This window comes from Cryptomeria japonica, chromosome 4 (assembly GCF_030272615.1).
Source record: "Cryptomeria japonica chromosome 4, Sugi_1.0, whole genome shotgun sequence".
Lineage (NCBI taxonomy): Eukaryota > Viridiplantae > Streptophyta > Pinopsida > Cupressales > Cupressaceae > Cryptomeria > Cryptomeria japonica.
In genome coordinates this window covers 627,518,999-627,532,013 of record NC_081408.1, presented here as the reverse complement: position 1 = coordinate 627,532,013, position 13,015 = coordinate 627,518,999, and the positions used below count along the sequence as shown (strand labels likewise).

At 34.2% G+C, this 13,015-nt stretch overlaps 1 protein-coding gene across 2 annotated transcripts; it reads right to left on the bottom strand.

The window, feature by feature from the left end:
• Nucleotides 1-1,541: 1,541 nt before the first annotated feature.
• Nucleotides 1,542-9,421, bottom strand: LOC131079045 (protein DETOXIFICATION 33). 2 transcript variants are annotated; one of them, XM_058016922.2, is made up of 9 exons: nt 8,864-9,421; nt 7,462-8,003; nt 7,287-7,373; nt 4,647-4,703; nt 4,308-4,546; nt 3,153-3,271; nt 2,887-2,973; nt 2,715-2,786; nt 1,542-2,338 (listed from the first exon to the last, which is right to left on the bottom strand). In XM_058016922.2, exons 1-8 carry the CDS (start codon nt 9,182-9,184, stop codon nt 2,721-2,723), a joined length of 1,518 nt encoding a protein of 505 aa, XP_057872905.2. In that variant the 5' UTR covers nt 9,185-9,421; the 3' UTR covers nt 1,542-2,338; nt 2,715-2,720. The 2 variants fall into 2 exon arrangements, with proteins under 2 accessions (XP_057872905.2, XP_057872904.2); XM_058016921.2 differs by lacking the exon at nt 1,542-2,338 and having other exon boundaries at nt 2,461-2,786; nt 8,864-9,418.
• Nucleotides 9,422-13,015: the final 3,594 nt, after the last annotated feature.

Genomic DNA, 13,015 nt, shown 5'->3' with positions numbered 1-13,015 from the left:
ATTGGTCATTCCAAGTAAATCATTTTTAAAACAATAATCATATTTATTTTATTGAATATCCTAGCATATTTAATTAAATAAATCAATTTGTCATTAAATCATCAAAAAAAGAATTAATTGACAAAAAAAAATTAAAATTTGAGAAAAGAAATGAAATGGAGATAATCTTGAAAATCAAATTAAAAATTGAAGAATAATTTCAAAGAAAACAATTAAAACAATTAAATATCAAAATTGAATGAAATGGAGAATAAATCAGTTTTTTTTTATTTTATTTTAATTTTAATTCATTTTCCTTTGAAATTAACAATTAAAACAATTAAATATCAAAATTGAATGAAATAGAGAATAAATCAGTTTTTTTTAATTTTATTTAAATTTTAATTCAATTTCCTTTGAAATTGAGAAAAGCAGCCGATCACATCAATTCACCTGGATTGTGATTCCTCTTGGAAAATCTTGACTGCTCATCATCATTTGATCTCAGCCATTGGTTTCTTTTGAATTTTCTGTAAATTTAGGCTCTCATCTCCCATTCAAGGATCTTGAAAAATATATTCTTATTATGTTGGTTTTGCTTTAGGTTCACTAAGATTTGTGCATTGAGATATTACATATTAGTTATTGCATCCTTATTAAATCATCTAGTTTAATATGACTTGAATCATGTTAGATTAATCATGCATATCTAGCTTAAATCTTGTAATCATCTAGCTTAAATTTTGCATTCATTTAGCTCAAATTCATGCTCATATAGATTAAATCCTTCATTTAGGCGTTGTCTAGTCACTGGTGTTGCATATGAAATCTAAGAGCAAGACTAAACTCGCAGCTACTAGAAGGCAATATGTCACTTTGCAATGGTTTATTGTTCATTATTGATTATTGATTTACTAACCATGCATCTAATGACTTAATTGAAATGTTGTGTATTCAAATTCATATACAAATACAGGTCCACTTTTCACACACATAGTGACTAATTTTTGTCTTTCCATTATATATGTAATCTTTTTTTTCAAAATGTTGCATGTGATGAATCTTTGATAATGATAACCAATGGAGAACCATACCTTACAAATTATATGCTTATTAGGGTACTTAATTTGGTACAAGATAAATAAAATGGTTCAGTATATTTTTAATTCTATTTAATTTTAAACAAATAAATTAAAAAAATATTAAGTAAAGAGAATTAATAACATTCGTATAGAAACCTATTCATAAAAACTAAAAAAAAAATTGTACTATAAATTTCAAACCATAATAAATTATGTGGATTTCAAATTGATTTTATCATAGAAGGTCTCATTAGTAAATTGATTTTTTTCTTAACACTCAAAACAACATAATATTAAGGCCACTCTTTACAATCAGAACATTCCCTCATATGGGAGATATTAAGTTTCAATCTACTCAACAAAAACAAAAACAAAAACAAAAAAAGTTTTAAAGAACAATTAAATAAATAAGAAAGGATTAATACATATAAAAAACTAGACGATCGATACTAGAAGCATTTGCTCATAACACATAACACCAACTACAAAAGAAAGCACTTTTATCAATATGTTAGTGTATAAAGACAATTCTCCTTGTCCACATTTTGGATGAGAATCAACTTGAGACCATGACTACCCTCCCTTCCTCACACCATCAAATTGATCATAAACCTTATCATAATCCTTATCATAATGACATTTCTCCCTATCCAAATTTTGGATGAGAATCAACTTGAGACCATGGCTATCCCTCCTTTTCCTCACAACATCAAAGTCATCATAAACCTTATCTGCTTCTTTTAATATTTTCATGATAATTTGGATACAAAGAGACAACCTCAGGCATGAAGAGCCAGAGCCATGAAAGTAAATTATAACTTTTGGTTCTCTCTTGCAGCGATGTGGCTGATTTTTTATTGGACAGATATTTCTATCAGCTACTTTTGATGGCTTTCTTTACAGTACTTTTTAGTTAATTGATTTGTTCAATATAAAAATTAAAATTAAAAATCAAACCAGAGTGTAAACTGAAAATGGCTAATATCCTCCAACAAGGCCACCTAAGCACAATCAACCAAATGGGGAAAGAATCCCAGCAGGGCAGCCATCTCACTCCTGTTTTTAGATTTTCGCAGGTAGGCTGTTCTCCTTAACTCCTTGACCATATCTAGCCATAGGTTCCTCAAACCAATAAAAACAAGCCCATATTCATTCATAACCTACACAAATTATTAACGTGTCTACTGATGCAGAAAGAACCTCAAGTCTCCTCTGCCCCTGGTCTCTCCATCAAGGGCTCAATAATTCATAGTCACAAAACCAGCAAGAACCCCGTTCTGAAAAGAAATACAATCAAGGGTATTTTATCCATTGCAAGACAAATAAAATCTTAACTAAAATGGAAAAGAAACTCAGACTTGCAGAATCAGAATATCACATGAATTGGAAAAAAGAGAACTACAGAAAAACTGAACCATGCTATTCATTAATTTCCCAGCAAAAAAAATGTCCAGAGAGCCAAAACTCCATATCAGAAATCTCCTCCAAAAACAAACAAACTCCTCTAATAAAATCCCCCTCCCACCACTTAAAAGGAAAGCGAAAACCAAAAATTAGAATCTGTCCAAAACGACAGTTACAAAGGAAAAATAGGCAGGAGCCAGCGAGAAAAAGGCAAGGCGAGGACATTTAACCAGCGGTTACATTATCTACCTTCACTCAACTGTCTGCGATGGGTTCTACTGAACCTCCCCACACCTTAATCCTATCTTCGGCTTCTGCGGCCTGAAAATAAGCCCAAATGCCAATAAGCAGTTCAGTCATATTCCAGTACGAGCAATAAAGAACAATTTTATTTAGAAGCAGAAAACTAATATGGTAATACCTCTCTGTTCCAGTCTGTCCTCCATGTGATAAATAGAAGAATAAATGTTTGTAGCAATGTTCCGCTAATCATGCCACTCCAGATACCCTGCCAGCAATGCAGTCTCCACTTTTCAGTGATAATTTATACTGTCTAACAATACAATAGTACTTCAACATGTTTTACACCAATAGAGCATATAGGATTTGTGATTTTTTCATTTTGAACTTCGAAACCTTATAGAAAATGCCACAACTTTTAAGGAAAGAATTAGCAATCACAATTACCTTGGCTCCAAGGTTGAACTTGTATCCCAGAAGAACACCTAAAGGCACCCCAACAATATAGTAGCAGCCTATGTTCACATAGGCCACAAGTGCTTGCCACCCTGCTCCTACTGCTACCCCTGAATTTATGTCAACACCAAACAATTCTCTTCACTTTCTTGAAAACCTAAGAATCAATCCAAGATATTTATATATATAACACCAAGTGTAGTTGTGTTTATATGAATGTCCATAGGTGTCTAGTATACGTCAAATTTAAATAAATCTCAAGTGCATTGTCAGCAGTAAAAGAGACGAGTATAATAAACAATAAAGAAATTGCAGGATCTGCTTGAGATGCAATTGTTACACACTTTGAACACAGAGGCCAGAAATCTTTTATATACCAAATTTTGGATTGATATGAGACCCCCAAAAAAAGTGATTTAGGTTCTTGAAAAAGTTTCCACCCATCTCCTTAGCAAAAAGAAATTATAGTCCTGTTTATTTTCTAACTTAGGGTAAGGCTTTATTTTGTAACCTTCATAACAGACTACTTTTGTATTTGTTAGGTGGCTTACCTGGATTTGATTTTTCAGATATGTATAGGAGATCAAATATGATCTGTAACTAGTGGTGGAAGATATAATCTGAGATGACAGATAATAAAAGTTACATTATCTAACAACCAGTAAGCTATTACTTTTGGAAGAAGTAGCCAGCAGATGTAAAACAAAAAGGCTTTACAATAGGGAAAAAAATATTTGAGGCATGCCCTTAAAAGTTATCATCTCTACCGGTAGTTCTGTGGCTTTGGGTGTTAGGAGGACAACTATAGCACTCGTCATGTGCAAAGACTATGTCATGCAGTTCTATCTTAAATGAGACACCTAAAGAGGTGTCCTATGTGAGATATTCTGTGATTATTGGGCAAAATTTTATAACATTGTTTAGGGGGCTAAGATACTGAATGTCCAATCTACCAGTTTAGATATCATTATAGTAATGATAACAAGTACAACTACAAACCATCAATTAGACCAAAGTAGTAGGTGGAACCAGCAAAAGCTTCTCTTTCATATATACATTATATTGTCTTTAACTTCCCCATACACAATACATATGCAGGAACCAATGCCATGACAACTACCAAAACGATGTTTGGATTTTACTGACCTGATAGAACTGGTTGCACACTGTTGAGAAGCATTGTGAGGGCAAGTAAGGTGGATAGGCTAGTTACTGCTGCCATAACTGCTTTACTATCGGTAAAAAGCACAGGAAAATCATTTTTGGTAAGGAAAACAAGGATCATAAAGAATACGCCTATCACCGATGAGGTTAAAGTCACCACCACTACAGCAAACTTGGCAGCTGAGGGGCGTCCTGCTCCGAGTTCATTTGATACTCTTACGCTGCAACAGATAGAAAAAAATGGTACAATTTTTTTTAAATTATAAAAAATTGTGGAATTGTTTTCAAAAACGTTAAAACTTAATGGCATTCAAAACAGACCTGACAGCAGCATTGAATCCCAGAGCTATCATCACTTCCCATCCATTCAAATTCATGCTGCAAGGAAAAGAAAACAGGAATAGCCAATAAGAGCAATATCTAACACTTTATCCTTAAATGCAAATATAACAACAACATTAATCTATGAACATGAACACAATAAAGGTAGACCAATCCATATTAAAAACAACCCCAAGCAATATCTAGTATTGCAACAGGGTAAGACATGGCACAACATATTAGTTATTTCTAATTCTTATTCCTAATGAACTCATCATCCAAAGACCGAATTCCTTGGAGCCTGAACAACTAGTAGATAATTTGTAATGTGTATCATATAATTCGCTGATAGGCTATATTGTGTGAGGTTTTCACTCCAAACCCGTCTCATTCCGGTATACGGTCTTTTTCATGCTGGTATACAGTTTTCAATTTACACAATACTGTCCTTTTCACGTCAGTATGCAGTTTGAAGAGTATCGGAGACTTGTTTTAATTAACACAATCAAATCTGATTGTGATAAGATTGTCAAAAGTACTTTTTTAATTCACACAATCAAATCAGATTGCGATAAGGCTGCATAGACCAGCTAAATCTTGGAAATTGTTCAACTGTAGCGATTTTGGTATTGATTCATCTTATCTTAAACAAATTTTGCTTTAGTAGGGTTCCCTAATATTTTTCCAACACACTCTCTACACTTTTTCGATAAGCATAATTTTGACTGAAGGTTTTTGTATTTGCACGAGTGGCATCAACGTAGCTCCAGGTCAAATCCAAGTAAGCATGCCCAATACTCTCATTTTTGTTATATTCTTCGGCTCATTTCTTCTGCAATTCTACAACATAGGCCTGCGGGATAGAACCCTGTAGACCCATGAAATTTTGATTGACAGCAAAAGGGTTTTAAGGAGATAAAAAACAAAAGGTAGATGGCTCTGGATAACACCCAAATTTTGCTGAATGCACATTCTGTAGATGACGGGATTTGAAACCTTTCTGAGGAAAAATTAAAACAACACCTATGATATTTTTCCTGCAAACTTTACCCATTTTTTCTATGTACATACAAATACTCAGGAAAAAAATTCAATCTATATACAACAAGTTTGGATCTTCTAATCTGATATACTGACTTCAAGGAGGAACCTCTAATCTTCTTCTCATACTATTTCTAAGTCATATCATGTCTCCCATCTAGCATCCAAAAGTGCACACACCCCAAATCATTGAACATGTCTGTCCTCCACTAAAAAGGAAAGTAATATAGCTAGCTACAATACAGGTGAAGAATAGAGAAATGATGCTCTTCCTTCACAGGCATCTACTCCTAAATACAGAGATGCAACCCCAAATTCTTTTATGGGCTTCAGTACGTCCCTGCATCATCTTCTCTACGAAACTGCTACTATTGCCAAATGCGCTAGTGCCCCCCACCACACACCAAAACCACCTTGCTCTGTCTGCCTCCCCTTTCTCCATTCATGGAGTGCACTATTATCACCACATCACTATTATGGTCAAATTGTGATAATAGCCACCATGGGCGTTCTCATTCATCTGGATGTAAAAACCTTTTGATTTACATTTAAACAAAAATGTTTATAATTATGAGCAAAGATCAGAATTTATCTTCAAGGTTTAGCAAAACTCAGACTCTTCAATTTAGCTATATTGGTATAAAAGGACAAAATGGCTTAAATGAATTACATTTGAGTGGAGGATCAAATTCCCGAATCTGTAGTTTAGGTTTAGAGACCTCAAATACGGTAGCATTTAAGTACTTAGAATTATGACCACTCTGTTGAGATTTTTGAAAAAAAAATCACTATTATGCTTCAAGGTATTTATTGTCTGTTCTTAATGTTTACATTTGATTGCAAAATCCAACTGTACATGTTTTTTCGTTTTACTTAGTGAGGGGAAAATAGAATATTAAGAGATAATTTCATCTTTATGCATTGACAGGCCCATTCACAATACCCTAGAATTTGGTTTAGGTTCAAGTTGTACAAGTCTAAGAATAGGTTGAATGATATATCTAGTAACTTATATTAAAAACAAGTATCTTTAGTGTTATATCTAATGTTTATCTGTTCATTGATTTTTGCAAATGTGAGAGTTGCCTTAATATTAGGGGAAAGGATCTAGTAGTTGAGCAAGTTCCAATTCTTGTGATAGAAGTTGTTGATTTAATACCCCATATTTGTTGATTTAATGTCCAACTTTTGTATCATTTGTTTTGAAAAGTAACCAATCATGTGATGCCACATCAGCTGCACAAGTATTAGAGTGCACAGCTAATAGGTCCTTTTCCCTATTTATCCTTGTTTTAACAGTATAAGACAAAAATAGCTATTTTCAGACGTCCTACTCTTTTTCCAAGAAATAAAAAAGCTTGCAAAAGGCAGATAGTGAAAGATTCCATTTACATTGCATTCTTGAAAGTCTCTAAAATAGAATTGTTTACTGACGATAACAATCTGTTAAAAAAATGGTCATTTAATCACCGTACATTTTCACATTTACCTATGTCCATAGGCATTAGATATCAAAAAAGCTTGTACCAGACATTCATTTTTCAGATATCAAAAAGCTTGTACCAGACATTCATTTATCAGATCTCAAAAAGCTCTTACCAGATTGAAATGGAGTCAACTTCGATTTCTGGGTTCGTTAGATGACCCGTCAACACGATCAATATCATGAGATACCAAAACTCGAGGCTGCCACAACCACAAACATATCAATCACAGAAACTCACGAATCCCAAGAAATAATTTAATCACTAAAATGAGCAGTTGTAAGACATACCAGAGCATCACCGCAGAAGCCAAGGAGAGCCTCACAAATCCCCCCAAATCTTTGAACGCCTGACACGACAGTCCATTCCATGCACCAGGGCAGTTCCCCGAAACCACATATGCCAGCTGCCCTAACACCACTATCCACCAGGACAAATTCAGCGTAACTGCCGCCCCAGCTAAACCCCATCCCAATTTCAATATAAACAGCCAGCTCAGAAAAATGTGCAAGACAAGGGCTAGTGCAGAAATCCAGGCCATAGCCATGACTTTGCTCTGCGACTGTAAAAACTTCTGGATGGGAAAATTCAGGGCATATGCAAACAGCTGGGGAAGCATCCATATGGCAAACTTCCCTGCGAGGTCTGAAATTTCATCAGATTGCCCAAATAGCTTCAATATAGGGGGTGCAAAAATATAGACAAGGCTCAGAAATAGGGCTGTGACGTTCAGTATAATCCATGATCTCTGCATATATACTCCCAACATGTGTATCTGCCCTGCTCCGAAGGCCTGGCCACATAGTGTCTCCAAAGCGCTGCCCATGCCTAGCTGCAATGGTAATCAAATTTGAGAAGCTTGTTCATTTCATTTTCTACAGAGATCAATCTATCCAAAAACATACTGAAAGAAAATTGCACAAATATACATATCTTTCAGACATTACGTAACATAGAGATTCCAACAGAGTTTGAAAATTTTATCACCCATTAGAACAATCAACCGACCCATATCAATATGTGCTTAACAGAAACTTGGACTTGAAAAGATTAATCTCATATTCTCTTGGCATAAAGAGATATATTCTTCTTAATCATTGTCTGCAAAAATATTTGATAGAATAGCCATCCAGAAATTGCGAACTATGAACATAATGGATTTTGGAAATCTGCCTAATACCCAGATTGAGAAAACCATAATGACGAAACAAAGCATCAACTGGCACAAACAGCATTATTCATTTTAATAGCCAATACTCAGCTTGAGAAAGTCATGATAACAAAGACCAAACTGATACCGTATCATTCAAAGAACAGTCAATACCCAGCTTAAGAAAGTCCTAATGACAAAACAAAGAAACTGATACTGTTTCATTCAAAGAAACTGTATCAACACCCAGCTTGAGAAAGTCAGTTAAATGAGAAATGAACCCATTACAAAAGACCTTCCCAAGAATCTAGATGCTCCACCACTTAGTACAATAAACCCAAAACTACAGTAGTTATATCCAATTCATGAAATCCTGAATCATGGCAGTCACAAAAACCACGGAGAACTTACGTCAAAAACTAAATATCATTCAACATCAATTCAAAAAGCGCATATACATTGACAACCACTGCAACCACAATTCAGCCTAAAGAACCTTAAAACCCAAATTTACAGACGGGATTTACTAATTATTTCTTTACCATGGTTCCGAAAGCCAGTCCAGCTATGACAGAATTCTCAATAGCCACAGCAGCGAGTTCAATGGTGCCCAAATGGCCGGCGAAGGTCTGGGTAATGGCTCCAAGGGAATATTGGCAAATGGCTGTGAATATTGCAGGCCCAGCGATGTACCAGAGCTTCTTGGATTCAATCCAACTCGCTTTAGCAACCTCATGGGGATTACACAAAGAAGGGATTTCAGCAGAAAGATCATCACCGGTGTGAGTCCAAGTAGATCCATTATTGGGCTTCTGCCCTGCTTCTCTATTCAACAGAGGCAATCTGGGACCCCCTTCCTCCATTGTTAGGCGTTCTCTGAACTCTACACCACTGTCACAAATGCCTACGATTCAAATAATCCCAAACTTCCCAATTTAACGAGAAAGTGAATTCAAAGTTTGTACCAAAATCGGACTAGGTAGGTTAAACGTGTGGTGCACAATCCTTTCCTACTATTGAATTAATCATTATAGATGTCATGGCAACTTTGTGATTAAATGCTATTTACACCTAATTTGGGGCCCTCAATGGAGCACGACAGATTTGACCATGCCACCATGAGTTCTTCTTTCTGTCATCTGCTATTAACTCTGTGTGAACTACATGTTTAACAGATTTGAGTGAGACTTTTGTTTGATTGGTTCCTGTATAATGCATGATTGTAACTTTTTTAGTTATTATTATTATTATTAAAACAAAAGATTATATTTTAAGCATTGTAGTTCTTAAGTGGTAATTTACATAATATTTTTTGCAACTTCACTTGACTCGAGATTTGTGTAACGTGGTCAACAACTAACTTAATAATAATGAGAGTTGGTAAGTGCTTACAATGTCATTGCATGTAAGCAGGATGACATAATTATAAAATTTAAATTTAATCATTCTTTATAGTCCCCTATAAAAATTAATTAAGAGGATTTTTTTAACAGAGTTGTAAGCATGTAGAAGCAAATTTATAATTGAAATATTTTAAATAGTTTTTATGAAAAGATTTAAATTAATATAATTGATTTACATTAAATTTGACTTCAAGAAACCAATTGTATTAAATACTAATTTTAATTAGCAAGGTAGACTTTAAAAAAATATTTATTTCATTAATTTGTCTTTCTTTGTAAAGTATATGTAATTAAAATGTAAAATTCAAGTTATATCATAAATATAAAACATGAAAATGTTTATGTTTAAATAATTATGTTAAATATTCACATACAGATATTTGTTTATTATTCCACTTAAAAAATAATTATATTATTATATTATAATTAATATTAATTTACTTTTATATTAAGATATTGTAATCAACATTATATTATTATTAAGATATTACTATATTTTAATATTTTAATATTTCTATTAAACTTTTCACCAAAGAAAAAAAAGTCTATTAAAACTAATTATTATTATTATATTAAACTCAGAGTGAGTGGTAGTTGAGAGGAGAAAATAAATAAAATATTTTTTTAGTTTTTCATGCATTTATTTTAATTTAGGCTATTTAAAGTTATTTAAATTATTTTTATTTAAGTAATAATAAAACTAATTGTAATTATGACGGGTGTCAATTTTAATAATAGAGGTTTCGCATATCTATCAATTCATTATGTGAGTATTAATATGCCTTTTGGCATAATTATGCCAAGGCGTATTATACTCGCATATCGATGCAAAAATGTTCATGAATAAAAACTAGAAAATGCATGAAAAACAAAAAAAATATTTTAAATTTAATTTTATTATTTTTTCCTCTCATGCACTCAATTAAATAATTTTTAATTATTTATTGTTAATTATATCTTCACTTCCACCTTTCAATTGTGACTCACCAATCAATTTTTTCTATCTCGAATAAGCTAACTTTGTAATAATATCAATCTAAGATTATTATTTATTGGGGATTGAAAATGTCCTTACTTAAAATACATTTTTTTCTAAAGGATGAGGATAAGGATAAGAAGGAATGTAAAATTAAAATATAATAATAATTTGGTACCAAAAACTTTTATACTTTTGTAAAGAGTTTAATGAAAATATAAAAATATTAATATAATCATATCCTATTTATATTACAATATCATGATATAATAATAATTTAATATTAATTAAAATATAATAATATAATATTAAAAAAATGAGGAGCTTTGCACATCGACATCTCGGCAATCTTCTTCCACACCAGGGCAGGAACGGCGACATGGTTGGCAAGCCTCCATCCGACAAGGAAGCACCTTCACATAACCACCCGTGGCAATTGGTATTGGGCAAAAAAAATACTAGGGCAGAGAAGAGGGAGGCTAGGGCTTCTCTGGAAAGCATGTGGGTGATCCCCATCACCTCTTGAATCCTCAACTGTGCCACCAAAGAAAATAGCATACCATTGGGTTTTCGAGCAAATTCTTCAGGCCCCGGACATCCCCTTTGAAAGCCTCAATAGTTTTCCCGTCCACATAACTATAGAGCGAAGGGTTACAGAAGACCTGCTAAGGATGGAGGAAGGGCATTGCCATATCATGGCCCCAAATTAGCCAATTCAAGCCCAGTCTAGAAGCTGGGGGACTCACTCCATCATACTACAAGGAAAGAAGGTGCCCTAACAGCAACAAAACCTGACCTGGAGTTCATCAAAATTTTGAACCCCAGAGAAGCCATGGATTTAAATAAATATTGCAGAGGGCACGGGCTCTTTGTGAAATGGGGAGGGAATAATCAACCACTCGTCGGAATAGTGGAATGGTGGAAAACTACATTCCACGACTAGGTATGTATCACAACCCTAGCAAATAATTTTCTATACATTGAATGCTACAAAAAATCTTTGAAGGCCAAACTATTGCATGAAGAATATCTTTTTTACAAAGGTGCAAATTTCAATTTCATTGATTGGCAACCTAAATTCGACACTAATGGATATGAATTTAAAAGGGTATCAAAATGGATTGAAATCCCCAATGTTCCTGTAGAATTAATGCATACTAAAATTCTTATAGAAATTGGGGATAAATCGGGCAAATTCATAGCCGTAGAGAAAAATTAGTCAGATAAATCTAACATAAAACTACTAATAGAAGTAAACAAGGGCATGGAAGACCTGAAAAACATAATCCTAGAAACAATAGATGGAAACTACATTCTAAAACCGGTATGGTATACTGGCCCGGTAGCAGAAGATTTAGCTTTCTGCAAAAGGCCAAACCCTAATCTGCAGAAGCCGCAGGAAATAGTAAATGACATCCATAAAGCTTCAAATGATAAGATAAGCATCCAATTTAATAATGACAGGGGTGGCTTCATTATAAACACTGGTCAGCAAGAGAATGATAATATCCCAACCCGCCTCCTTTCCCGGTCTAAAGTAGCAGTCCAGACAGAGCTGATAACAACAAAGAAAGTCAGGTTTATGATAATGAGGACTGAATCCAAGCAGAATTGAACAATTTTATAGAAAATTTAATGGGGAAACTAGCTGAATAATTTGTCGAGGAGGTACTCATTGATACTCCGACAAATAGAGCAGATAATGTCAACATCTCCAATATAGAACAGGTTCAGACCCCCCAAAACCCCCTCACCAATCACCAACCCAACTAAGGTGGCCCAAGAGGATACAAACACAACCTCTCCCACTCTGGAGGAATCCCCTATTGTGGAAGGATTGAACGCAAATGAGGAAACATTATTATCAATGAACTGATCAATATGCAGGAAGCGAAAAATAACATAGTATTAGACAATACCTCAATCAATCCACAAAATAGAGGTATCCTCCAAGTGGGAGGTGAGAAATTAACTCCTGACTGTGGCAAATCCATGAGCAATAAAAGAGGTCGAAAGTCTTTTTTAGACAAAAGGAAGATGGACGAGGATGCGGAGGGGCGGGCCAAAATCACAACACTGTTGGGGCAAGGAAAATCTCCCCTCCCCCTCGTAGAGGTATAAACATACTTACATGGAATGTTAGGGGTTTGGGAGCCCCTAACAAACAAAGACTGATTAAGCGAAGCATACTAAAATCTGCTATGGACCTAGTTATGATACAAGAAAAAAAACTAAGCAAGACTGATATGAACAATTTTAGTAGAAAATTCACCCAATGGCAGATGGAAGCGGTGGAGTCTACAGGGGCATCGGGG

Coding starts and splice junctions, on each gene's coding strand:
- LOC131079045 (XM_058016922.2), bottom strand. CDS start 9,184: ATGGAGGAAGGGGGTCCCAGATTGCCTCTGTTGAATAGAGAAGCAGGG. Junction 4,704..7,286: donor GTTGACTCCATTTCAATCTG/GTAAGAGCTTTT, acceptor TTTTCCTTGCAG/CATGAATTTGAATGGATGGG. Junction 2,787..2,886: donor GGACAGACTGGAACAGAGAG/GTATTACCATAT, acceptor GCTTATTTTCAG/GCCGCAGAAGCCGAAGATAG.